This window comes from Saccopteryx leptura, chromosome 4 (genome assembly GCF_036850995.1).
Source record: "Saccopteryx leptura isolate mSacLep1 chromosome 4, mSacLep1_pri_phased_curated, whole genome shotgun sequence".
Taxonomy (NCBI): Eukaryota; Metazoa; Chordata; class Mammalia; order Chiroptera; family Emballonuridae; genus Saccopteryx; species Saccopteryx leptura.
Genome location: NC_089506.1, coordinates 119,002,487 through 119,029,348, shown reverse-complemented (window position 1 = coordinate 119,029,348; position 26,862 = coordinate 119,002,487). Strand labels below are relative to the sequence as shown.

Below are 26,862 nucleotides of genomic sequence, written 5' to 3'. Positions count from 1 at the left end.
ACTATTATGTTGAGTGAAATAAGCCAGGCAGAGAAAGAAAAATATAGTATGACCTCACTCATTTGAGGAATCCAAAGAATGAGAACTGAGGAACGGAATTGAGACAGAGGAGGGATCAAAGGGACCAGAAGAAAAGAGAACAGAGGGAAAGGGGATGAGAGGATGGGATAAACCTCAAGGGAAGGGGGGAGGGCGCTATAGGGAGAGGGGCAAGGGAGATGTTGAGGGGAATGGGGGGAGGGGGATACATTCGAGGTGACCCTAGAATCTATGTAAACATAATTAATTAAATAAAATAAAAGAATTATATTTATTTTTATTTTTATTTTTTTTCTTTATTCATTTTTAGAGAGGAGAGAGAGAGGGAGAGGGGGGAGAGAGAGAGAGAGAGAGAGAGAGAGAGAGAAGGGGGGAGAAGTTGGAAGCATCAACTCCCATATGTGCCTTGACCAGGCAAGCCCAAGGTTTTGAACTGGCGACCTCAGCATTTCCAGGTCGACGTGTTATCCACTGCGCCACCACAGGTCAGGCAGAATTATATTTATTTTAATATTTTTTTTCTCTTACAAAGAATCAGGTCTTGAAAATTTTAGTATCATAATCATTAGTTTTATGCTTTTACATTTTTTCCTTAGTTCCTGCATCCCCCAAAACCTGGCAGTATAGCAACAGACACTGTAAAAGCTAATTAGGCATACGACTCATAGATGACTTAATATGCCATCATTAGTCATATCAATAAAGTCACAACACTGTCCATCAAGTGCTAACACAATCCCTGTCCTGTAGCTATTTTAAGAGAATGAGACTGTGTGTTTTAACTCCTGGAAAAACTGTCAGAATGAGCTGCAGATCACAAAAAGAGTGTATATGGAATTAAGTACACTGATGGGGAAATGCAGATTGCTTTGTTCATCCATAAAACTAGTTCTTGAGAAACTATAAATTCCTGCTAACAAAAGGTGATTTGCTAGAATTTTCCTTAGAGCAGAGGTCAGGAACCTTTTTGGCTGAGAGAGCCATGACCGCCACATATTTTAAAATGGAATTCCGTGAGAGCCATACAACGACCCGTGTAGGTTATGCATTATCCAATAAAAATTTGGTGTTGTCTCGGAGGAAAGCTGTGATTGGCTCCAGCCACCCGCAACCATGAACATGAGCAGTAGGAAATGAATGGATTGTAATACATGAGAATGTTTTATATTTTTTTGTTTTTTGTTGTATTTTTCTGAAGCTGGAAATGGGGAGGCAGTCAGACAGATTCCCGCATGCGCCCGACCGGGATCCACCTGGCATGCCCACCAGAGGGCGATGTTCTGCCCATCTGGGGCGTTGCTCTGCTGCAACCAGAGTCATTCTACTGCCTGAGGCAGAGGCCATAGAGCCATCCTCAGCACTTGGGCCAACTTTGCTCCAATGGAGCTCTGGCTGCGGAAGGGGAAGAGAGAGACAGAGAGGAAGGAGAGGAGGAGGGGTGGAGAAGCAGATGGGCGCTTCTCCTGTGTGCCCTGGCCGGGAATCGAACCTGGGACTCCTGCATGCCAGGCCGACGCTCTACCACTGAGCCAACCTGCCAGGGCTTGTTTTATATTTTTAACATTTTTTTTATTAAAAATTTTTTCTGTGAGTCAGATGCAGCCATCAAAAGAGCCACATCTGGCTCGTGAGCCATAGGTTCCCGACCCCTGCCTTAGAGCATCTAACTCAGGGGTTAGAAACACCATTACATGCACCACCAGTGTGCCCATCATTCTGTGTTTCCCCAGAGATGCCACAGCAAAAAGTCATGAAGCTTTCTCTTCAGGTTTCATGGCTGGTGGTCAACTGTTCTGTCTGCTACTGACACGGCTATGAAGTGAGTGAACTAAATCACCCCTGAGCTCTCATCACCGGGAAGGCACTGCATGAACTGCTACAGAGCTGAAACGACTAATGAGACATGGCCCCTGATATAAAGAAGCTTAAACAACGCACAATGGAATGAAGTAAGGGGTGAGTCCACACGTTGCAGAGGACACTCCTGAGTCTGGGGGCATGAACAGCTTGTGGAGGATGACTTTAAAATAGATTTCTGAAAGATTATTATATGAATGGGTAGGAAGTAGAGGGGGAAAAGTGTTTGAAATTTATGAGTTAGGGTGCATACACACAAAAACACAGAATGCATAGTTCATGAAAGATGGAGAAGGCCAAAGCTCAGATGAGACGGCCCAGGACCCGGCACCAGAGCTGCCACTTACTTAGTGGGAGAGAGACGATGGGAAGAGCCCACATACAGGGGATGTGCACAGGTGACAGGAGACACCCTTGGGGGCTCAGGGAATGTCTCCTGTGGACTATGATGGGAGAAGGAAAGCTAGTACTAGACTGTGAAAATCCACAGTAAGTACTGGAGTGTGGGGGCCTGCGGACTTCTTGCATAAGAATCAATTCTGTGGCCCATAGGAAGGCCCAGAAGTGGTGTGAGGTCCCATTTAATACTCCAGATGAGAGAGAATGATGGCTGTACCACATCCAGGAGATGGGAGTGTGTGCCAAACCTCTAACAAAGAACTTAACTAACGTAGCTTTCCACCTGACAGAGGGCAGAAAGGCCGCCCTGCATACCTTCTGGGCAATCATGCTGCAGATCTCGGGGAGGAAGTCCTCGCTGAGGAGCTTATACAGCTGCCGTTCTCGAAGGGAGGTCCTTTCCCGGAAACTTTCTGTCACCTGTCTCCATTCTTCTTCTGTTTGGCATAGAAGCCACCAAGTGCCTTGACCTGGCCCTTGGGACCCTGAAAAAGAAGAAAATCAATGGGTTTGTTAATTAGATCCCACTGGGACCTTTTTCCTACTTATTCTTAATTTCGTGTTTAGTCTGGGTCCTGACCAAAACAGAGAGAGAATCAGAAAAAAAGTCCTATTACACTGATCTGCTCCTGTGTGTGCCCTGACCCAGGATCAAACTCACAGCCTCTGTGCTTCAGAACGCTCCAACCAACCGAGCTGTCCAGCCAGAGCTTATTGGTTCATGTTCATAATGTGTTCTTTTGATACTCCTGTTGCTATCACTGTTTACAGCTAAAGGTGAACATGAACCAAAGGCAACACAAATATAACTTGTGTGACCTTCACAAGATAGGTGTGAATACACTAGAAATGCAAGTGGTTTTACTATGATCCTTCACAGTCGTCCGTTTCACAGACACTGAGACATTGTATTTTGATATTCCCCTCCAAATGACGTGACCTGGCGTAAACAGACTTAAATCTGAATAAGAAGCCTACTACTTACTACGTAGTAATACTACTCTTCTACGTAGTAAAACATTTTACACCAACAAGACGGCTCTTTCGTGTCTGGGTATCTGTTAAACTGTGGCCAGGCGACAGGACAAAAGCTGAACAAACAACTCCTGATCTAAGCTCTCTGTCCGAAGGAAAGATGGGCACAAAGTGCTAGGAGGCGAGAACAGAGGGCAGGAAAGCACTCAGGTGGCCTGGTGGTAATCTTAACTGCTCTGTGGAACTTTGGACAAGAGTCCCCGTTGTAACACAGAATCACTTTATTTCTTCCTTTCTAACAATCCCAGCAGGGTCATTACCATTTCTTGTCTGTGGCTCAGGTGCCAAGGAGTTTTCTTCCTGCTTTCCACTGAAACACAGGAAAAAGAGATCAACAATGAAAACAGGACATGTTCAAAACTGCTGTTTCCCTTTAAGGTTGACCCAGCTACATACAAGGCGGTGTGCACCAAGGGCAAGGTCAGGAGTGACTATAATAAACAAATGAACACTAGGATGGGGATGTATTGTTGTAGAGGGCAAAACCCATGTAGGAACCCACTGTTATGGTAGCTTCAGTCATAGGAAAAAACTTTTAGAACATTAAAAACAAAAACAAAACAAAACAAGAAACCAAAGAGAGGAGTTAACAATCAAAAGCCAAGAGAAGAACAACCCTAAGGATTACAAGGCTTTCTCCTCCGACTCAGAGCTGCAGTGAAGACGAGGAATGTAGGTGGGCAGAGGTAGGTTTGCAGCTCTAACACAATTAAATAATAACTAATAAATTATAATGTAAGGATGAAGTGTGTAGAGGCACTCACAACTATAAACCTGCTTTTGCCAACCCTGTATTTAAATTTAACCTCATATGAAGTAGTGGTTAAGAATATGACCTAGGTACAGTTAAATTTTCTTTTTTTTTTGGATTTTATTTGAGAGAGAGGAGAGAATGAGAGAGAGAGAGAGAGAGAGAGAGAGAGAGAAGGGGGGAGAGCAGGAAGCATCAACTCCCACATGTGCCTTGACCAGGGAAACTCGGGGTTTCGAACAGGCAACCTCAGCACTCCAGGTCACCACAGGCCAGGCGAGAAAGTTCATTAATATTCCCACCAAATGGAGCTACTAACTATGCCTACCTCACAGGGACAGAGGGCATTCAGTTATAAAATACATAAGTGCTCAACACGATGGTGCTAAGGATCACTGTCATTTGTATCTGAGTCACAGTGGACAGACTGCTCCACAAAACGTCCTGTGAGAATGAACAAGTCCCAGATCGCCACTGTCCCATCTGGGAACCAGGAGCCACATGTGGCTGCTGAGCACCTGAAATGTATAACTGACGAACTAATTTTCCATTTTATTTAAGAACATTTAATACTTTATTGACTATAGAGATGTAAAGAATAAAATCACCAGCGAGGGTAACATGAGTCCATGTACACTTGCTGAAATGATTCTTCTCAACACTAAGGGACTTCAATTTCACTTACAGGGAAATGGAGATTGGTACAAAACCACTTTTAAATACACAGGGAGGTACAGATTGCTAAACGAAATCCAGAAACAGATGTGTGTACACAACATGATAATAGGACACTTCTCATAAACATTGTAGGAAGTAAGTTGTAACCTGTAGTCAATTTTCTAGAAAGTTAAGCAGAATACTTTTTATTTTATTATTAAGTGAGAGGAGGAGAAGCAGAGACAGACACCCTCATGTACCCTGACTGGGATCCACCCAGCAAGTCCACTGTGCAGTGATGCACTGCTCTGTTGCTCGGCAACCAATCTATTTAGCACCTGAGATGGAGGCCATGGAACCATCCTCTGTGCTCAGGGCCAACTTTGCTTGAACCATTTGAGCCATGGCTGCAGGAGGGGAAGAGAGAGAGGGGAGGAAGAAGGGGTGGTGAAGCAGATGGTCGCCTCCCTGTGTGCCTTGACCGGGAATCAAACCCAGGACTTCCATACTCTGGGCTGATGCTCTACTGCTGAGCCAATCAGCCAGCACCAGAATACGAATTCTTTTTTTTGTGTGACAGACAGAGAGAGGGACAGATAGGAGCAGACAAGTAGGAAGGGAGAGAGATGAGAAGCATCAATTCTTTGTTGCAGCTCCTTAGTATCCTTAGTTGTTCACTGATTGCTTTCTCATATGTGCCTTGACTGGGGGACTGCAGCAGAGCGAGTGACCCCCCTCAAGCCAGAGACATTGGGGTCCTGTCTATGATCCCCATGCTCAAGCCAGCAACCCCGTGCTCAACCTGGTGAGCCCCACTCAAGCCGGCGAACTAGGAGTTTTGAACCTGGGTCCTCCGTGTCCCAGTCTGACACTCTAACCACTGTGCCACCGCCTGGTCAGACAGAATACTGATTCTTAAGTGTAAAATAAAATCAAATTATGACTAATTTATTTTAAATGGATTCCTAGAAATACGTCCTGGGGTTAATAAGCAGCGTAATGAGATGTGGCTTCTGTCATTAGAGCTTTTAAGAATACAACCTAACTTCCACAGGTGTATAATGACAGAGCTGATCCTTACGTAAAAGTATATTTACACAGTATAGGTCAGATTCCGAAAATTCATTACGATTTACATGTAAAAAAAGAAAAAGATTTACATCATGTAACTTCCTAAAAGATGATATATGAAATAAAATTTACCAAATGTTAATAGAATTTTTTTCTTTGCTAAAATTATATATAAAATACTTTAGAACATGTTTAAGATCTTGCCTTTTCTTTATTTTAGGAAATTGCATTGTAAACAAAACAAAGCATGTTTGCTACTAAAGCCTCCCTAACGGGAAAGAATTAGGTTATAAACTCACATGTGATATATAATTCTATAAAAATGCTGATTATTAATTAACAGTTAATGTCAGAATTAGCTTGCCCCATGCTCCTATGAAATGACGTGTGTCATAACACGTTTTAAAACAATACATACTGAGTGAGCACATGCACAATGTTCAGTGTGTGACAATGTCACACTCACTGTCTTGTTCAAGTTCATCATCACTCCTGTCCGAGTCTGCACTGTCCGGTAAAACAGCAGCTTAGAGAGAGCAGGGAACCTGCTGGAGGCCGTGCAGCCAGGGCTTCCTGACCCCCTAGTGCACGCCTGGTAACTTCATGAGGGTTCTGATCCAGGTCTTCATCATTTAGGTCCTTTGTCCTTCCCACGACAGGTGTAAACATCAAGGATGAAGGAACAAGTGGAAAAAAGGTCCCTCAGCAAAAGGGTCTACGATCATCAGAGTTGTCTTACCTCATGATAATCTCCTCCTGTAGTTTCTTCCGTTTGGGGGGTCTTCCTCTTCTTTTTCCTGTTTTCCCAGGAACACTTGAGACATTTTTTTGTCCTTCACTTCCCCTAAGAAATAGCATATTAAATAGAGATGTCCCACTGTAGCACTGACATACTGTAAAGGCAGCAGCCACAGGGCAAGAGCAAGGTGACTTACTCTGGTCTTCCATTAGAATGTGGGACAAAGCAACACTGACATTTTAGAATGTTAAAACTCAAGTAAGACCTAACACTTTGCTGATAGTGAGCACAACTCCCAGCAGTAAGAAAATCTAACAACATGGTTACACCATTAAGGGACATTATGCAAATGTTCCCTCATTAGGGAGCAATTAGCAAGACTATGTTTCAAGTGTTCTTTAAAGGTTCCTCTCATCCAACACTGATTGATGGAGCCAATCATCAATTCTAGTATAAAACAGAATTTGCAAGAACTGGGCAGGGAAGAGAAAAGCCACAGCAGCAAGATGGTGTAGCGAGAGGCACCTGTCAAGTCTCTGGGCAGGAAAGTGCTCCCCTGGGGCCTCACATCCAGCAGCCTCCCTGGCACTCTGCTACAGAGCTGCCGTCCATCTCCACTGCAGTGTACACACTGCTTCCCACCACTGCCACTGGGCACTTACAGCTCATTCCTTACTAAGGAAAATCAACTGGGCTGCCGATGCATATAGTTTTAATGACACTTTTTACAGTAGTTGCTACAGCCTGACCTGAACAATGTACCTGCTCAGAGTGAGTTCTCTGTTGGATTTTCCTTGTACGGGATCCTCTTTGTACATTCGAGTTCCATAGAAATACCAATACAGTGCCCCAGAATTATCTTCACCCAATGGCTCCACACGGAGACTATCTGCATCCAGACCCTAGGTCCAACAACAGGGAAAAGAGGTTTGGGAAAATGGGGAAAACAGGAGAAAATTAAAGTGAGGATTCAAACTTTATACTCAGATATACCTCATATTTAAAAATGACCAAGTACCATAACTAATTTTCTTTCTTTCAAGTGAGAGTAGGGGAGATGGGGAGACAAACTTCCACATGCACCCCGACAGGTATGTACCCAGCAACCCATCTTGTGTCGATGCTCGAATCAACCAAGCTATTTTTAGAGTGTGAGGTTGGAGCTCAAATGACCTAGCTCTCCTCAGTGCCTGGGACTGACACTTGAACCAATTGAGCCACTGGCTGCAGGAGGGGGAGAGAGAGAGAGAGAGAGAGATAAGGGGGAGTGGGAAGGGGGAAAAGCAGATGGTTGCTTCTCCTGCATGCCCTGAACAGGGATCGAACCCAGGATGTCCATATGCCAGGCCAACGCTCTATCCACCGAGTTAGCCAGTCAGGGCCCGTAGGTAATTTTTAATCAGGGCATACGAAACATTCCTCCTATCACTGCTCCCATTTCACCAAGAAAAGAGCTATCAAGAACGAATTCTGAACATATTCATAAATAAAATGGCTACTCAGCTGCAACCTAGAGAACAATGCAGACCTGAAGAAAGAAGAACTGTATTACTTAGTAACCTGGCCCAAACCTCTCTTGTAGCCAGTTGCTGATAAGAGACAGGTGAGTCGGAGTACAAACAATTTTGAGGAGCTGTGGCACCACCCCAATCCACAAAGAGAGGAAACTCTTGCATCAGTGGATGCAGCAATGTCAGCCTCTTTTACCCTAGGCCCTTTGATTATTCTATATAACCCCTGTCCTATCCCTCCCTTGACAATGACACCCTTTGCTGGTCTGAGCCTGCTTGCACCCAGGCATTTGTGTGTGTGTGTGTATGTGTGTGTGTGTGACAGAGACAGAGAGTCAGAGAGAGGGACAGATAAGGACAGACAGAAAGGGAGAGAGATAAGAAGCATCAATTCTTTGTTGTAGAACTTAGTTGTTCATTGATTGCTTTTCTCATATGCCTTGATTGGGGGAGGGCTACAGCAGACCGAGTGACCCCTTGTTCAAGCCAGCGACCTTGGGCTCAAGCTGGTGACCTCGGGGTTTTGAACCTGAGTCCTCCGTGTCCCAATCTGATGTTCTATCTGCTGCGCCACAGGCTGGTCAGGCTATCCAGGCATTTTTATTTATTTTTTATTTTTTTATAGATTTTATTCATTTATTTTAGAGAGGGGGAAAGAGAAAGAGAAAGAGAAAGAGAAAGAGAAAGAGAAAGAGAAAGAGAAAGAGAGAGAGAGAGAGAGAGAGAGAGAGAAGGAGGAGGAGCAGGAAGCATCAACTCCCACATATGCCTTGATCAAGCCCAAGGTTTCAAACCGGCGATCTGTGTTCCAGGTCGATGCTATATCCACTGCGCCACCACAGGTCAGGCCATTTTTATTTTTTTAATTTTAATTTTTTAATTCACTCTTTTCAATTTTTTTTAGAATTTATTTATCTATTTTTAGAGAGAATGGAGAGAGAGAGAGAGAGAGAAGGGGGGAGGAACAGGAAGCATCAATTCCCATATGTGCCTTGACCAGGCAAGCCCAGGCCTTTGAACCAGCGACCTCAGTATTCCAGGTTGATGCTTTATCCACTGCGCCACCACAGGTCAGGCCCACCCAGGCGTTTTTAAAATAAAATTTTCTGCCTGACCAAGAGGTGGTGCAGTGGATAGAACATTGGACTGGGACGCAGAGGACATAGGTTCAAAACTCCGAGGTCGCCGGCTTGAGTGTGGGTTCATTCGGCTTGAGCACGGGCTCACCAGCTTGAGAGTGGGATCATAAGACATGACCTCATGGTCACTGGCTTGAGTCCAAAGGTCACTGGCTTGAGTGCAAGGGGTCACTCGGTCTGTTGTAGCCCCCCCCCCCCCTGGTCAAGGCACATATGAGAAATCAATGAACTAAGGAACCGCAACGAAGAATTGATGTTTCTCATCTCGCTCCCTTCCTGTCTGTCTGTCCTTATCTGTCCCTCTCTCTGACTCTCTCTCTCTCCCACAAAAAAAAAAAGAAAAAAAGAATTAATGCTTCTCCTCTCTCACTTCCTGTTTGTCCCTCTCAAAATAAATAAAAATTTTCCATTTGAACACACTAACCTTGTGTTCTTGGTTCAGCCCGTGGTTTCTGCCTTTCACATATTATACATTTGGTTTGACTTGTTTCATGTGTGTCCATGAAAGAAAAGACAGTTACCACAGAACCTGCTGTTGCGGAAGCTTTGTCCCGAGGGGCCCTCCACTGCGGCTCCATCACACAGCACAGCAGCACCTCTACTCCAGCCCCACTCCTCCCCAGCGTCTGACCCAGCCTGGCCTTCCCTTTGCTGTAAAGACCCTGAGTTTCCAGTGAAGACTGGGCTACACTGCACAATGACTTTCCTATCACATCCGTGGGTAGGGCTGAAGTGAGAAATCATGAACATGTTCAATCACTTCTGACTGGATGGGATTAGAAGCTGACCTTACTATGAGTGAACAGCAATAGCCTGCACCCTCCATCTGAGACAGAGTTCTAAATAGAACCGGGGTGGGAGCACTATGCCTCCCTTCTCCAGCACACTTTTTCTATATAATGTGCAGGTAGGGATGAGCTTCACTTGCATAAATGGGTTCAAATCTTTGGAGTTCAGACCTTAAGAAGCAAATTCAGTGGCTAATTTGGTTGCAATCTAGCTGATGACAGAAGAATAAACAGGAGCCTTGGATGGTTCTCCTGTATCATCTGTGACTCAGCACATGGAAAGGAAGATATAACCAAACTACAGAATAAACCAAAATAACAAGCTGTCAAATAAATAGACGGCTTGGAATCCCTCAGCCTCAGAGGTCATATTTTATAGACATTGCTATCGTCAGTTTAAAAGATCCAAGACCAGTCTGACCAGGCGGTGGCGCAGTGGATAGAGCGTCAGACTGGGACACGGAGGGCTCAAGTTTGAGACCTGAATTTGCCAGCTTGAGCGCAGGCTCATCCAGCTTCAGCACGGAGTCACTAGTTTGAGCAGGGGTCATAGACATGACTCCATGGTTGCTGGCTTGAGCAAGGGGTCACTTGCTCTGCTGTAGCCCCCCCAAAGCACATGAGAAAGCAATCAATAAACAACTAAGGAGACTAAAGTGTCACAACAAAGAATTGATGCTTAAAAAAAAAAGTTTTAAGACCAGTACCACATGCCTAACTCTGGCTGCATTCACTGTGTTCAGATTTCACATCCTGGGTTGCTGGCCCTAGGATAGCAATTTTCAATCACTGTGCTATGACAATTTTTACAATGTGCAATACCTGACAGCTGAGTCAGGTGCACTGACCTCTTTTCCTGAAGATCGTCTAATAAAAAAAAAAGACAGTAGCCAACACAACAATAGTGGTCTGGTATGAAAGAATCAAAATTTTACCTATTTTTTTTTTTTGGGGGGGGGGTCAGCAAAGAATATATTTTTGAGGTTGCTGAAAAATGTTAGTAACTAGTTTCTGTGTGCCATGGCTGAGAAAGCAGGATATCACTGCTCCAGGGAAAGGGCTTGCCAGTCCAGCACCTTGAGAAGGTCGAAGACGTCATCCGCATCCAGCCGGTAGTCACAGAGGCGGTGCAGGATCTCCACACGCGTGCGCAGGGGCAGGTCTTGGAAACTGGCTTCCCTCAGTGGGTTGGGTTTCCCTTCCTCCAGCTCCCAGCGATAGTTTATAATGTCCTCCAGGTAGCTGTGGAATGTCTGAGGCCTGCAGATGGCCCCAACACAAAAATGTATCAATATAAAGTAAAGGGGGTGGTGGGGGGGGAGGGGAGGAGAGTTGAGGGTTGACAGCTGACAAACCTGAAACAGGAGAAAATGAAAAGGGTCTGAATCCCATTACTAAAGTCTCCTGTTATATTATACTATCTCCCTGGTCCTTAAATTGTCAAGTCCCAAAGAAAATAAACATATTCAGACTTTCTCAGAGAACAGATTGTTTTACTTTAAACTATGAACAGCACATTCTCCTGAAATAGATAAAAGTTTGACTCATCAATAGTACAGACTGCAAAACTTAGGCCAACAGTGCTACCTTTGCTCATATAATTAAAGAGACTACACAGTTCCAGTGGATAGTCACTTCAAAATTAGGTCCACTACTTACACAGATGGCAAACTAAAAGACACTCAATGTCTTATATTTCAGGTTAAAATGCAAAGGTGGAAAAAAACTCCAGAAAACAAGCACCCATCCCAATGTGCAACAATAATTTTATGTTCTATTATACATAAATTTTAGGGCATATTACAAAATTCTATATCCTAAAATTCGGAAAGTTTTTCTATAGGAAACATTTAAGACAGTTTTTGATGGTAACTTAAAATTTTTTTGGTTAGTCGAATTGGCAATTCTACAACTGCATTCTGATGAGTATAAAATGGGTTTTATACACAATAATAATAGTTTAATTAATGTTTAATGGTTATTGTACACCTCAATAAATATAGATATGTCACCTAATGTTTGACTTAAAAATGCTTTTCTAACTAAGAAAAGATGTCTTGCAAGAATTATATGTCAATATAATTTAAAAAAGAGGCATGCTGGCCCTGGCTGGTTGGCTCAGTGGTAGAGTGTCGGCCTAGTATGTGGATGGCCTGGGTTCAATTCTGTTTAGGGCGCACAGGAGAAGTGCCCATCTGCTTCTCCCCCCCTCCCCGTTCCTCCTGCAGCCATGACTTAATTGGAGCGAGTTGGCCCCAGGTGCTGAGGATGGCTCCATGGACTCCACCTCAGGCACTAAGAAGAGCTTGGCTGCTGAGCACATGCAGCACAGTCTGTCTCTCTATCTCTCCTCCTCTCTCACTTGGAAAAAGAAGAGGAAAAAAAAAAAAACAAAAAATAGAAAATGACACACCAGGCAGAAAGAGCATAAGAAAGCTGAATAGCTCTATTTCACATTCAGGTATGTCTGAAGACAAAGGGCATTCACCAGGAATACATAACAATGTATGTATCTAATAACAGGAAATCAAACTCATGAAACAAAACCAGAAAGAACTAAAGGGAAAAACAGACAACCCCGCAAGCATAGAGAGAGACTTAAAAAACATCTTTCTCAATTAATACACCAAGTAGACAAGAGTCTATGAGGACACACGTCTCAAAAACTACCACCCTAACTTAATTGACATTTATAGAATACTATAAACAAAAACTACACAATATACATATTTTTCAAATGCATCTGACATGTCCATTAAGATAAACACATGCTGGAACATACAGTAAGTTCCAATAAGCTTTAGAACACTCTCACAAAGCATATTGTTTGAAAACATGGAATTAAATGAGAAAGAAGATGTCCAGAAATTAAACAATGCTCTTTTAATAATCCATAAATCAGAGAAGATAACAAAATAAATCAGAACATGTTCTGAAGGATACAGAAAACAGAGTACATTAAAATTTGTGGGGTACAGCCAAGCACTGCTTAGAAAAAAATTTATAGTTTTGTTTTGAAAACAAAATTTCTGTATTGAAAAAAAAAATGGCTCGCCTGACTGGTGGTGGCACAGTGGATGGAGCATCGACTTAGGATGCTGAGGACCCAGGATCGAAACCTTGAGGTTGCCGGCTTGAGCGTGGGCTCATCTGGCTTAAGCATGGGATCAACAACATTATCCCATGGTCACTGGTTTGAGCAAGGGGTCATTGGCTCGGCTGGAGCCCCCCAATTAAGGCACATATAAGAAGCAAAAAATGAAGAAGTGACACAACTATGAGTTAGTGCTTCTCATCTTTCTCCATATGTATCTCTCTAAATAAATACAGTCAATAAATATAGAAGCTCAAACAGAACTATAATTTAACAAGAAAGAAAAAGAGCAAGCTAAAACTAAAGTAAACATAAGAAAATAATAAAGATAAGAAATCAATAAAGACAGAAGAAATAAGTAAAACAGAGAACAGTCACACAGCAGGTAAGGTAGAAAGTTGGTTCCTTAATGAACATTTGAAAAATTGATAAACCTATAGAAAGAGTAGAGAAAAAAGAATAAATGAAAGAGGAGGTTATACACAGCATTAAGGAAATAAATTTTAAAAATAGGCACATTTCTTGAAAGATGCCAAAATGACTTAATAGAACCTCCAAATAGCCTTAATATATTAAGGAAAGTAAGTCAATAATGATAAAAACTTTGCACAAGTAGTTAACTTAGCTGTTTTATTTATTTATTTTTTGTATTTTCCCGAAGCTGGAAACGGGGGAGGCAGTCAGACAGACTCCCGCATGCACCCGACCGGGATCCATCTGGCATGCCCATCAGAAGGCGATGCTCTGCCTATCTTGGGGCATCGTTCTGCCGCAATCAGAGCCATTCTAGTGCCTGAGGCAGAGGCCACAGAGCCATCCTCAGCGCCCCGGCAAACTTTGCTCCAATGGAGCCTTGGCTGCGGGAGGGGAAGAGAGAGACAGAGAGGAAGGAGAGGGGGAGGGGTGGAGAAGCAGATGGGCACTTCTCCTGTGTGACCTGGTCGGGAATCGAACCCTGGACTCCTGCACACCAGGCCAACGCTCTACCACTGAGCCAACCGGCCAGGACCTAACTTAGCTATTTTAAATATTCAAGGAAATGTTTGAAAAAAATGACACCAACTCTTAGGGAATACCTGTTAACCTCTGAACCAAAATCTGACACATTAAGAAAATAAAACCACAAATCAATATTCCTCATAAACATATGTGCAAAAACCCTTAACAAAATATCAGCAAAGCAAAGTCAAGTAGTATACAAAAAGAACAATGCCTCATCACACTCACTAATGAAAGACTGAAGGCTTTCCTTCTAAGATCAGGACACTACAGTCTAAGTCTCAGCAGGCACAGCAAGACAAGAGAAGGAAGTACACGGGATAGAGAATGGAATGGAAGAAGCAGCAAAACAGCCTTTAATTACAGACTACATAAAAAATCCTCAAGAATCAACAACAAAACCAGTGAAGGAAATTCAGGAAGACTACAGAAACAGTCAACATAAAAAAAAATTATTGCATTTTACACGAGCTGGAAAATAAAAAATTTTAAAAAATTACATTTTAAAGAAGTATCAAAAATATATAATACCTACAAATAAATGGAAAGATGCCCAATATCTTTACAATGAAACTTACAAAATATTACTGAAATTTGGAAGGCAAATAGATACATATCATGTTCAAGAACTGGAAAATTCAATATTGCTCAAAATGTCCATTCTCTCTTGGAGGCTTCTTATTTTTTGGAGAAAATTTTTATTTTTTAACAGAGACAGAGAGAGAGTCAGAGAGAGGGATAGACAGGGACAGACAGGAATGGAGAGATGAGAAGCATTAATCACCAGTTTTTCATTGTGTGTTGCGACACCTTAGTTGTTCACTGATTGCTTTCTCATATGTGCCTTGACCGTGGGCCTTCAGCAAACCAAGTAACCTCTTGCTTGAGCCAGAGACCTTGGGTCCAAGCTGGTGAGCTTTTGCTCAAACCAGATGAACCTGTGCTCAAGCTGGCGACCTCAGGGTCTCGAACCTGGGTCCTCCGCATCCCTGTCCAACGCTCCATCCCCTGCGCCACCGCCTGGTCAGGCTTTTTTGGAGAAATTTGAGGAAAAACAGCTATTTAGGCCCTGGCCAGATAGCTCAGTTGGTTGGAACACTGTCCTGAAGCGCAGAGGTTGCTGGTTCCATCCCTGCTCAGGGGACACACAGGAGCAGCTGCATGTTCCCCTCTCTCCCTCTCTCCCTTTCTCCCTGCCTCTTTGGCTAAAATCAAGAAAATAAAGCTAGCCCTGGCCGGCTGGCTCAGTGGTAGAGCGTTGGCCTGGCGTGCAGAAGTCCCGGGTTCGATTCCCGGCCAGGGCACACAGGAGAAGCGCCCATCTGCTTCTCCACCCCTCCCCCTCTCCTTCCTCTCTGTCTCTCTCTTCCCCTCCCGCAGCCAAGGCTCCATTGGAGCAAAGTTGGCCCGGGCACTGGGGATGGCTCCTCGGCCTCTGCCCTAGGTGCTAGAGTGGCTCTAGTCACAACAGAGCATTGCCCCCTGGTGGGCAGAGTGTCGCCCCCTGGTGGGCGTGCTGGGTGGATCCCGGTCGGGCGCATGCGGGAGTCTGTCTGACTGTCTCTCCCCGTTTCCAGCTTCAGAAAAATGCAAAAAAAAAAAAAAAAAAAAAGAAAATAAAGCTATTTTAGGAGCTGTCATGATACCAATGCCCAAGAAGAACCACACTGCCATCTATGAACTCCTCCTCTTCAAGGAAAGGAATGGTGGTGGTCAGGAAGGGTGCACATGTGCCTCATCCCTCCACCTGGCAGGGAGGGAGGCCTGAGGCTTCACTTCATAAGGCCAAGCAGTCTCCAACTGTGAGGCTGCAACTGTGAGGCTGCAGAAAGGAACCACTTTGGGCTAGAGACATTCCTTCAGGGACCTTACCAACAAGGGAACCCAGTTACTTCTACCTGCTCACTGAGACTGTGTCTGCCACTCTGGGCCACAGCTGGCCAAGGCCCAGAGGTCTGGAGGACGAGAGAGCCCAAAGGGGAAGCCAGCAGAGACACCTACAGACAGAGCGCTGTGCCCCTGGTGTCCACAAGAAAGCCAAGGCGGGGGCTGGTCCACAGCCGAATTCTAGCTCAGACGTGTATTTGCTTATGGACATGGTCACCCACTTTAGTCAAGCTGGTGGGATTATTTTGTGTAATAAAAACTTGAGGCCCTGGCCGGTTGGCTCAGTGGTAGAGCGTCGGCCTGGTGTGCAGGAGTCCCGGGTTCAACTCCCGGCCAGGGCACACAGGAGAAGCGCCCATCTGCTTCTCCACCCCTCCCCCTCTCCTTCCTCTCTGTCTCTCTCTTTCCCTCCTGCAGCCAAGGCTCCATTGGAGCAAAGTTTGCCCGGGCGCTGAGGATGGCTCTGTGGCCTCTGCCTCAGGAGCGCTAGAATGGCTCTGATTGCGGCAGAACGATGCCCCAAGATGGGCAGAGCATCGCCCCCTGGTGGACATGCCAGATGGATCCCGGTCGGGCGCATGCGGGAGTCTGTCTGACTGCCTCCCCATTTCTGGCTTTGGAAAAATACAAAAACAAAACAAAACAAAACAAAAAACTTATGGCCAGGAGAAAAAAGAAGCTATTTAGAAATGCACAGAAATTAGAATGTTCAAAAAACAATTTTAAAAAACGAAAAAACACAGGTGGTTAACTCACATTACCCAATTTTAAGACATTCTGGAACTTGTATTATTACAAGAAATATATGTATCAATAGAAGAAGGCAGAGAATCCAAACATGGACTTTAACAAAAATCATGTATTTAAAATATTAAACCATATACAGAGACTAAATCAAAATGCATTATAATGTCAACTGCAAAAAGTTATTATTACAAAACTAAAAGAAAACCTAGAAGAGAATCTTGACACTGAGGTAGATCCTGCTTCATTAGAAAATAAACTGGACTTCAACAAATTTGAAACTTGCCATTCTTTACAATGCACTGTCAAACAAATGGAAAGGCAAGTTACATATTTAATCGTCAGGGAAACACAATTCAAATCCACAAGTGCCCTAGCCAGGTAGCTCACTTGATTAGAGCATTGTCTTGTTACATCAAGGTTGTGGGTTCAATCCTTGGTCAGGGCACAAGAATTAACCAATGAATGCATAAGTGGAACAAATTGATGCTTTTTCTCTCTCTCTCCTTCTTATAAGCAAACAAACAAACAAAATCATGAGTTACTAAGTTACATATAATGAAATCAGTAAAATTAAATACCAGGTAAAATTTAAAACAAGAAATGTTGGCAAAGATATGGAACTGGACTGTTCATATGTTGCTAGTTTAAGTATAAATGCTGCAACTGCTTAGAAAATAGTTTGGTAGTTTCTTAAACGTGCTCTTATCACATGACCTAGCAAACAAAAACATAAGTCCATAAAAACACTTATAGCCCCAAACCAGAAGCAATACACAAGTCCACTGACTAGTGGACAGTTTAAGAAATTATAATGTATTTTTACATGGAAATACAATTTAGATCTGCTCTTTTTTCCTTTTTTTTTCTCCTTTTTTACTTACATTAAATACATTGATAAATCAGCAGTTGCATTGTTACCACGATTGTTATGTTGGAAGAGGAAGAAAGGGGGTAAAAGGCAAAAGCTTTCTTAGAAGAAAAAAAAGGAGACCCCCCCCCCCCACAAAAAATGGTCAGAAGGAAAAATGAGCTGGGAAATAAAAACTAAGATTCCTGAAGCCCAGTGGAGCTCAAAGGAAACAGCTGACAGGAAGTAGAGGGCAGCAGGTAGGCCCTGGAACAGAGGTCAATTCTGTCACTAAAGGGAGGGGGGTGAGGGGAGAAGAAGCCTGGAGAAATGGTTTCCCAGCCCTAAGGCAATGAACCATCCCTACTCCTGTCCACGGGCCAGCTGCACAAAGACCTTCATTTCTTTCTTTTTTTTTTTTTTTTAATTTTTTTTTTTTTTTAATTTTTCTGAAGCTGGAAACAGGGAGAGACAGTCAGACAGACTCCCGCATGCGCCTGACCGGGATCCACCCGGCACGCCCACCATGGGGCGACGCTCTGCCCACCAGGGGGCGATGCTCTGCCCATCCTGGGCGTCGCCATATTGCGACCAGAGCCACTCTAGCGCCTGAGGCAGAGGCCACAGAGCCATCCCCAGCGCCCGGGCCATTTTTGCTCCAATGGAGCCCTGGCTGCGGGAGGGGAAGAGAGAGACAGAGAGGAAAGCGCGGTGGAGGGGTGGAGAAGCAAATGGGCGCTTCTCCTATGTGCCCTGGCCGGGAATCAAACCCGGGTCCTCCGCACGCTAGGCCGACGCTAAGACCTTCATTTCTAAGAGACGTAAGAGCCATCCTAGTTCTTCCACTTACAAGGATGCACTGGGTGCTTTTGGGGGCTAGTGAGGGTGCTGGGAAAGGAAGGCAAAAATGTGTGTGTGTGTGTGTGTCAGGGCCTCGGGAACTAAGGCTGCCCCTGGAAAGGAAAGGAAATGAGGCAGAATCTCAGCCTTATGGATTTCTCAGCTGCTCTGGGACAGAAGGAAGTCTGCAAGCCAAATGGTTCCAATCCTAGGTCACCAAGGCCTTCACTGAGGCTCTTCCTATTTTACTTCCCCAATTTTCCCAAAACTCTAGGTTGGAATAAGAAGGGGTTTAGAATTCTCTCCTGCCTTGATGGCTTCCCAAAGACATCCTAAAATACCTGATGAGGGATATGAAGAGAGGCTAGAGATTTAGAAAGGACCAACATCCTCTGGTGATGTGAGACTGTTGTGAGGGACCTTCAGTGCCAGTCGTTCTCTGTCCACAGGAGCCGGTATTCTATTCTAAGGGGCTGCAAGTAAGCCTCTGTGGTGCCAGCCCCTAGTGGTATATGAATTAAACCACTGGTTGTATGGGTGGTGAATGAGGGGTAAGCACAGAGGGGCTAAACTAAAGATCCTAGCAAAGGAGAAAAAGAACCTGATGGGAGGGGGACAGAACAGACTACACTGGAAATAAAGATCGTATCTGTTTACAGGGTAGTAGAAAAGACATGGTAATTAATGGGTGGATCAAACTGGCCATGAATCCTGGGAAAGAAGAGAAAACTCCTCCCTCTTGCTTAATTCCTCTTGATCCCCTACCACAGCCTACGCCAGGGGTCCCCAAACTTTTTACACAGGGGGCCAGTTCACTGTCCCTCAGACCGTTGGAGGGCCGGACTATAAAAAAAAAACTATGACTAAATCCCTATGCACACTGCACATATCTTATTTTAAAGTAAAAAAACAAAACAAAACGGGAATAAATACAACATTTAAAATAAAGACCACGTAAATTTAAATCAACAAACTGACCAGTATTTCAATAGGAACTAGGCCCCTCTCACTGACCACCAATGAAAGAGGTGCCCCTTCCAGAAGTGCGGCGGGGGCCGGATAGATGGCCTCAGGGGGCCACATGTGGTCCACGGGCCGTAGTTTGGGGACCCCTGGCCTACGCTATCCTGATACCACTCTCCAGTTGCTTCAGTTAATTCCCCAGGAAAGGCAAACCTATACACATGAGCTAGGCTGGCAACAATACAGGTTAAGAATCACAGCTGGAGGGCCTGACCTGTGGTGGCGCAGTGGATAAAGCGTCAACCTGGAAACGCTGAGGTTGCCGGTTCAAAACCCTGGGCTTGCCTGGTCAAGGCACATATGGGAGTTGATGCTTCCTGCTCCTCCCCCCTTCTCTCTCTCTCTCCCCCCCCCCCATAATGAATAAATAAAATCTAAAAAAAAAAAAAAAAAAAAGAATCACAGCTGGAGGAAACCAGCAGTGGAGATTGGGCTTGAGTAGCTGCCACTGGTACTGTTCTCTATAGTTTCTCCCCAAAGCTCATATACAGCTTAGATTCCATTTAATTAAAAAGGTGGCAGGGCAGGTAAATTAATCAATCCCCCCCTCCCATAAAACAAGTATCCCAACTGAACTACCATCAATTAAAATGCAAACTGCAGGGGGATATAGTGGCTGGGGCTGAGGCCATCTAAAGGCCAGAGAAAAAAATGTGTATGTATAACTCGGAGGACGGGTATCAGAAACTAGTCCCTCCTCCAATAAGAGCACAGCAGAGCCAAAGATGCAGGCAACAAGTGAAGATTCTTTGGAGGACTCTGGGGTCCAGTGTCTCCCCAATGAGGGGGAGAAGCTACCTAAGAGACTGAGTGAGGGCAGCTAGGCCTGGGAAGAGTTCCAGAGCCATAGATGACACTGCCGTCTCCACCTCTTCCTCTGCCCAGTTAGCTAACAACACAACTCCTACCTAGTGCCCGAAAGCTTGCCTTCCCATTCTCATGCAACTCAGAAACACCTTCCACAAGGCCAACTCATGGATACTGCAGTGTTTTCAAATATGAGAAACTCCAATCAAGTAAAACCAAAAAGGAAATTTCCTTAGTCGCTCCTGCTCCGAGCCTTACTCTTCCCTAGGGCTTAGTATAACTGGACAGGAAACCTCCTTCCTCAGTTTCTGGGTTCACCACCTTCTCCATCCTGGGGAGAGGAGGAAAAGGGGATCAAGAACAGGGACTGAACAATAGCAGAAGGGGCAGGAGACAAAAAATGTTTTTTGAAAACATGGGAGGAGGTAATAAGATAAGTAGGTCACGGTCTTGCACCTATAATACAAAATGAAGCAAGTTTGTTTTGGAAGCTAAGTCCTGGGGATCAGACTCCCGGCCCCAGAGTAGGGGAAGGAGGTCAGTGGCAACAGATGCCTGGTGTTGGTTGCTGAAGCGTTAAAAAGTGCCATGACAGAGCTGTCAGGAGGCAGCCCCTGGAAGCCAGGGCTCAGTGTGCTGTTACGGCAGGGCTGTGTGCTGAGGGTGGGAATGGCAGTTACTTCTTAGCCCTCGTGCTAGCTCCACACTTGTCTGCTGCTAGCTAGCCCTCAGTTGCTACAACACAGGCTCTTGTTCTGCAGGGACTGCTCATAGAGATCTTTTCCTAGGCTTCGGGCAGCTGCACCCCCCAGATTCTATGGGTCACTCTTTGGCAACTTCTTAACTATTGCCAGGAAGAGATTGTTCACGTTCATAGCTGTCTTGGCCGAGGTCTCCATAAACAATAAGCTGTTGTCATCCGCATTCACCTGGGCCTCTTCATACTCCACCATGCGCTTGTTGGCCAGGTCAGCTTTGTTCCCTGCCAGGGCAATAACAATGCTAGGGCTGGCCTGTCGCTGTAGTTCCTTTACCCATGTCTTCACTTGGGTGAAGGTTTCCTGATTAGTATTCATAAACCACAACTGCGGCTTGGGTACTCTGTAGTACACGGGGCCAGGCTATGGTACCACTCCTGTCTTGCCGTCTCCCAGATCTCAAACTTGACTGTTGTGTCATCTAGGCAAAAAGACGGGGTGAAGGCCGCTCCAATGGTGCTCTCCTGGGACTCATGGAACTGCCCTTTGACAAAATGTAATACCAGGCCATACTCCCGACTGCAGATTCACCCAGCAGGGCCAATTTGAACTGGCATATTTTGCTGGCCTGGGGCTGCCCGTTGGGCCTGGCTGTGCTTCTGCTAGTCATGGCTAGATTTTCAGAGTGGGAAGGGGTGGAAGGAGGGGATGCCACAAAGCGGCAAAGGGGGGAAGGAGGAGGGGAGGGAACTTCCAAGCTTCAACAATCCTCTGGGCCCCTCTCCCTCACGGGCCCAAGACTGTGCCCTAGATCTGCTCTTTTCCCAAGAGAACAAACTACTGATACAGACAGCAGTCTCAATGACTATCACATATGCAATGCTAACTTAAAGAAGCGGGACACAACAATATATACTTTATGATCTCAATCATACGAAATTCTAGAATAAGGTAAAACAACTTTAAAACAGTGATTAAAATCAGGTCAGTGTGCCTGAGGTACACTGACCTGATATTTTTTTTGGGGTCTGTGGGTGGAAATTTAATGCAAAGGGTACTTTCTGGGAAGATGAGTAGGTGGTGACTACATGGTGTATGCATTTGTCAGAAAAACACCAACCTGCATAATTAAATTGTGTGAATTTTATTGTATCTAAATTATATCTTAATAAAGATGAGTTTAAATAAACATTTAACAGACTATTATATATATATTTTAATTGAGTGAGAGGTAGGAAGGCAGAAAGACAGACTCCTCATTTTAAAAGGAACCATTTAGGAGTAACTGACAGTGATAAGGAGGAAACCAATGTTTATATAAGCTGCTATAATTCAACACTATGTAAGTAATCTTTGCAACCTCTCCCAAAAACCGGCCCTCTGTGCAGTCTACAGAGGCCGAAGCTGTGGGAAGAACACAGGAGAAACAGGCGGCAGAGGAGACAGGCATCTGCATGGAGCTGATGAGGTGGTTCCCACTGTGGGGTGTAAACACTGCCAGGACCTCCAGGTGGGCGCACGGACACGTGAAGAGAAAGAAGCCTGCACAGCACACACATTTGGAGCTCTGGTCTCGGGTGGGGAAGGGGGGTGGATCATTTCTGTTCCACACCACATTGGGCAATTTGTAAACTGTTACTTTTTTACAGTGCCAAAACGCATTGCTTTTATATAAAGAAGACAGAACATGGAAGGGTCTGTGTTACAGACTTAAAATTCAGATCCTCTGACTCTGTCCTTTCAGGTATTATCTTGCCTTATGGGCAACGTGATGTGGGAAGTACTTATTTTCTAATTGGCCACGTGGCCTGATAAATAACTTAATTTTCAAATGCGTTCCCTTCCCTATAAAGTGGCACCTTATTAATCTGTGAGATGATCTTATATTCTCTTCTTCACCTCGCCAGAAGACTAAAAAATCGAAGTGAACCAAAATGAAAAGATAATGATGAGGAAAGGTTGCAACTAAGCTAAAAATATTCTGTAGAACATTACTTTCAAGCTAGTAATTTTTATAGGGAATATTATCAATGTAGGTATTTACTTTTCCTGTAATTTATTGTGGAGGCTAATAGTAAATATGGGAAAAATAAAATTATACTAGGAACTAAGAGGCAAACCAAAACCTCTTGTTGACAATTCCATCCACATGTGATTATCCAAAAATCAAGGTTCTTGTCCAAAAGTCCATTAAATTACACACAGACTCTATGATATATGATAAGGTTGCAGGCGGAGACCACGGCCCCCTCCTCCTTTAAGTAGACGAAGGAACATTAAAAAGTGGACGTTCCAGATCACCCGGGTGTGGAAGGTCCCCTAGCTGACTTAAACTTAATCCTCCCCTTCCCTGTAACGACTGCCAGCCCCCACCCTCGAATCCTCTATTTAACCCTACCTGTTAGAGAACCAGTTGCTGAACGCCTTAGCAGCCAGCTTGGCAGATGACCCAATAAACTTGCCTTCGGCCGACCTTACATTTTGGTGCCGAAACTGGGGAGGGGCACCTGCCAGGACGTGCTGGATCACCCTTCTCTCCCACTTCCCTTCCCTTGGGCTTGACCCGCCTCCTGGCCGCCTCTCCTGAACCTGCCGAGAGGACGCCCTTCTCCGGGGCTTTCCACCCTTGCCGCTGTTGACCCTGCGAACTATCACCGGCCTGATTTCTTCTCTCACGGGTGAGTAACGAGTTCTCCTAGCTCTTGGGTTTCCTGCTTCTCTCTCTTGGCTCCAGCCTCTCGAAAGTCCTAGCGCTAGGCCAGGAATACTCTCTCTCAGCCTCTAGTCCTGACCCTCAGAAATCTGGGGATACCTAATTTGTGAGTGATCCTCACTCCCGCTCTTGGAGACTGGCCAGGGGAACGGGGATGCCTCTTCCCTTTGCCTTTCTACCACTAGGGTTTCTTGCACTCAACCTTTAGTAGCCTCCATCATCGTATCATAGGAGCCTAACTGTAGTACTGCATGGCCTAACATCAACTAGATAACGGGTCTCAATGGCCCGAAAAGGTCACTTTTAATTTTAACACACTTCAAAACCTTGATATCTTCTGTCAACACAATGGCAAATGGATGGAAATCCTCTACGTTCAGGCCTTCTTTGCTCTCTGCTCCCATCCCTCTCTCTGCCAAACTGTTCCACATATCAGATCCTCCTAGCACACTCCAAACCTCCTCCTCCTGCAGATTCCAACCCTCCTTCTTTCAATCCGGCTGATCACGCTGTCCCTCCGTCTGCTCCCTCTCTTCCTCCCCCCCATGCTGACAACTCCCTGCAGTCTGGGGATCATTCAAGCTCAGGATCAGATACTGACCCCCCAGACCTCTCTTCCCCCCCATACACGCTCCCATACAAGGTGACGGTACCCCCCAGGACCCTCCTGCCCCCCTCTTTCTTCTCTGTGAGGTAGCAGGGGCCAAGGGAATTGTTAAGAGTCCATGTTCTGTTCTCCCCCTCGGACCTGTCACAGAAAGAGAAGAGACTGGGCTCCTTCTCCACAGACCCAGACACCTATGTAAGGGAATTTAAATACCTAGCCCACTCTTATGATCTGACCTGGCATGACCTTTATATCATTCTTTCCTCCACTTTACTAACTGAGGAGAAGGAGCGAGTCTGGTTGGCCACAGCACAGGTGCACGCTGACAACCACAATCAACACCCTGTGGGAGCAGCAGCTGTTCCCCAGGAAGACCTTAATTGGGACTATCAAATTGACAAAACTGGCAGAGACCTTTATAACCGTATGGTCACCTGGTTAATAGCGGGACTCCAAAAGGCTGCTCACAAGGCAGTTAATTATGGAAAACTCCGAGAAATTACACAATGAGAGAACGAAAATGTGGCCCAGGCCCTGGCCGGTTGGCTCAGTGGTAGAGCGTCGGCCTGGCGTGCAGGAGTCCCGGGTTCGATTCCCAGCCAGGGCACACAGGAGAAGCACCCAACTGCTTCTCCAGCCCTCCCCCTCTCCTTCCTCTCTGTCTCTCTCTTCCCCTCCCACAGCTAAGGCTCCATTGGAGCAAGGTTGGCCCGGGCGCTGAGGATGGCTCTATGGCCTCTGCCTCAGGCGCTAGAATGGCTCTGGTCGCAACAGAACAACGCCCCCAGATGGGCAGAGCATTGCCCCCTGGTGGGCATGTAGGTGGATCCTGGTCGGGCGCACGCAGGAGTCTGTCTGACTGCCTCCCCATTTCCAGCTTCAGAAAAATATATAAAAAAAAAAAAAAGAAAAAAAAAAGAAAAGAAAATGCGGCCCAATTCCTGTCCCACCTAATGGAGGCACTCCAAAAATATACTAAAATTAATCCCAATCCAGTTGAGGAAGCCATAGTCCTTAAACTCATTTTATCTCCCAATCAACCCGATATACGGAAAAAGCTTAAAAAGGCAGAGGAAGGCCCTCAAACCCCTCAACAAGATCTCTATGGCTTTAAAGGGTCTATAATAACAAAGAGGAACAGGAGAAGGCAACAGAACCAAGAGATCAGGCAAAATACCAGCTCTTGGAGGCCGCCCTTAAAGGCTCCAATGCCCCTAAGGGGTCTCGTAAGACTCCTCTGGGGCCCTGCTTCAAGTGTGGAAAAGAAGTTCATGGGGCAAAAGCCCGTCTGGCTCCTCAGCCCACGCCAGGGCCTTGCCCTCGCTGTGGGAAAAAGGGACACTGGAAGGTAGTCTGCCCCCTTGCTCCTTCCTCTAAGGGAGGGTTCAGTCTTTTCCAGCCCTAGCCCAGCCACCTCTGACTTGACCTTGCCCAGCCTGCTGGGATTTGCCACTGAAGGCTGAAGGTGCCCAGGGCTGTCGGCCCCATCTCACATCACCATCAAAAAGCCTAGGGTAGCCCTGGCTGGTTGGCTCAGAGGTACAGCGTCGGTCCAGTGTGTGGAAGTCCTGGGTTCGATTTCCGGCCAGGGCACACAGGAGAAGCACCCGTCTGCTTCTCCACCCTTCCCCTCTCCTTCCTCTCTGTCTCTCTCTTCCCCTCCTGTAGTCAAGGCTCCACTGGCACAAAGTTGGCCCTGGTACTGAGGATGGCTCCATGGCCTCCACCTCAAGTGCTAGAATGGCTCAGATTGCAGTGGAGCATCACCCCAGAGGGGCCAAGCATCGCCCTTTGGTGGGCATGTCAGCTGGATCCCTGTCAGGTACATGTGGGAGCCTGCCTGCCCCCCCCCCCACTTTGGAAAAAAATAAATAAATAAAAGCCTAGGGTAACCATCCAAGTGGCAGGTAAGCCAACCTTATTTCTTAGACATGGGGCCACTTACTCTAACTTGCCCGAATATTCGGGTTCTGCTCATCCCTTGAAGATCTCTGTTGTGGGTCTTTATGGTCTTACTTCTTCTCTGCTCGCCAAGGATCCACTGCCTTGTCCAATACATGGCGTCTCCTTTGCACACTCTTTTCTCCTCCTACTTCAATGCCCTACACCTATTTTAGGCTGGGATCAACACTCTAAATTCAGAGCCTCTCTTTCCTTTCACCTCTAGTTCTCAGAGTTGGCCCTGTTGCTGCTTCTCGGCCAGCCAGATATGCCCACTTCTGTTACAAATTTGCCTCTACCACCCAGCTTAATAAATCCCAAAGTTCTCTTCACCACCCACCCCACAGCCTCAAAACTTCAGGGAAAGGCCCCCTGGGGTTTCATCTCTCCAGGTTAAAAAAAATGGAAGGTCCATCTCCACACATGCCTACGGATGGCCCTTCCAGTCTACTTGAATCATCACTTGATATAACTGCTTCCCCTTAGGGCTCACCAAGGTCAGACTGACTAAAATCCCAGAAGAAGAACAGCCTGAGCCGTAACTATGATTACCCCCTGGCAACAGACAGGATGAAGATTCCAGCTTGCTCTATTTCTTATCTCCTTATCCTTAAAGGCATACTCTGCCCTCACACTCTCCCCCTCTTGGAATCTTCACATCTAGAACGCTCTC

General features: G+C 45.5%; 1 protein-coding gene and 1 pseudogene across 1 annotated transcript in view; both read right to left on the bottom strand.

Annotated features, from left to right (window-relative positions):
- Window positions 1-26,862, bottom strand: part of CECR2 (CECR2 histone acetyl-lysine reader) — a 177,658-nt gene that overhangs the window by 34,749 nt on the left and 116,047 nt on the right. The window contains exons 3-7 of the mRNA XM_066381125.1: window positions 11,063-11,246; window positions 7,311-7,450; window positions 6,549-6,653; window positions 3,591-3,640; window positions 2,611-2,780 (exon numbers count right to left, since the gene is read on the bottom strand). Of these exons, the coding sequence (XP_066237222.1) occupies window positions 2,611-2,780; window positions 3,591-3,640; window positions 6,549-6,653; window positions 7,311-7,450; window positions 11,063-11,246 (649 nt within the window). The remainder of the gene's footprint in view (window positions 1-2,610; window positions 2,781-3,590; window positions 3,641-6,548; window positions 6,654-7,310; window positions 7,451-11,062; window positions 11,247-26,862) is intronic.
- Window positions 20,959-21,643, bottom strand: LOC136404438 (ras-related protein Rab-5B pseudogene; annotated as a pseudogene).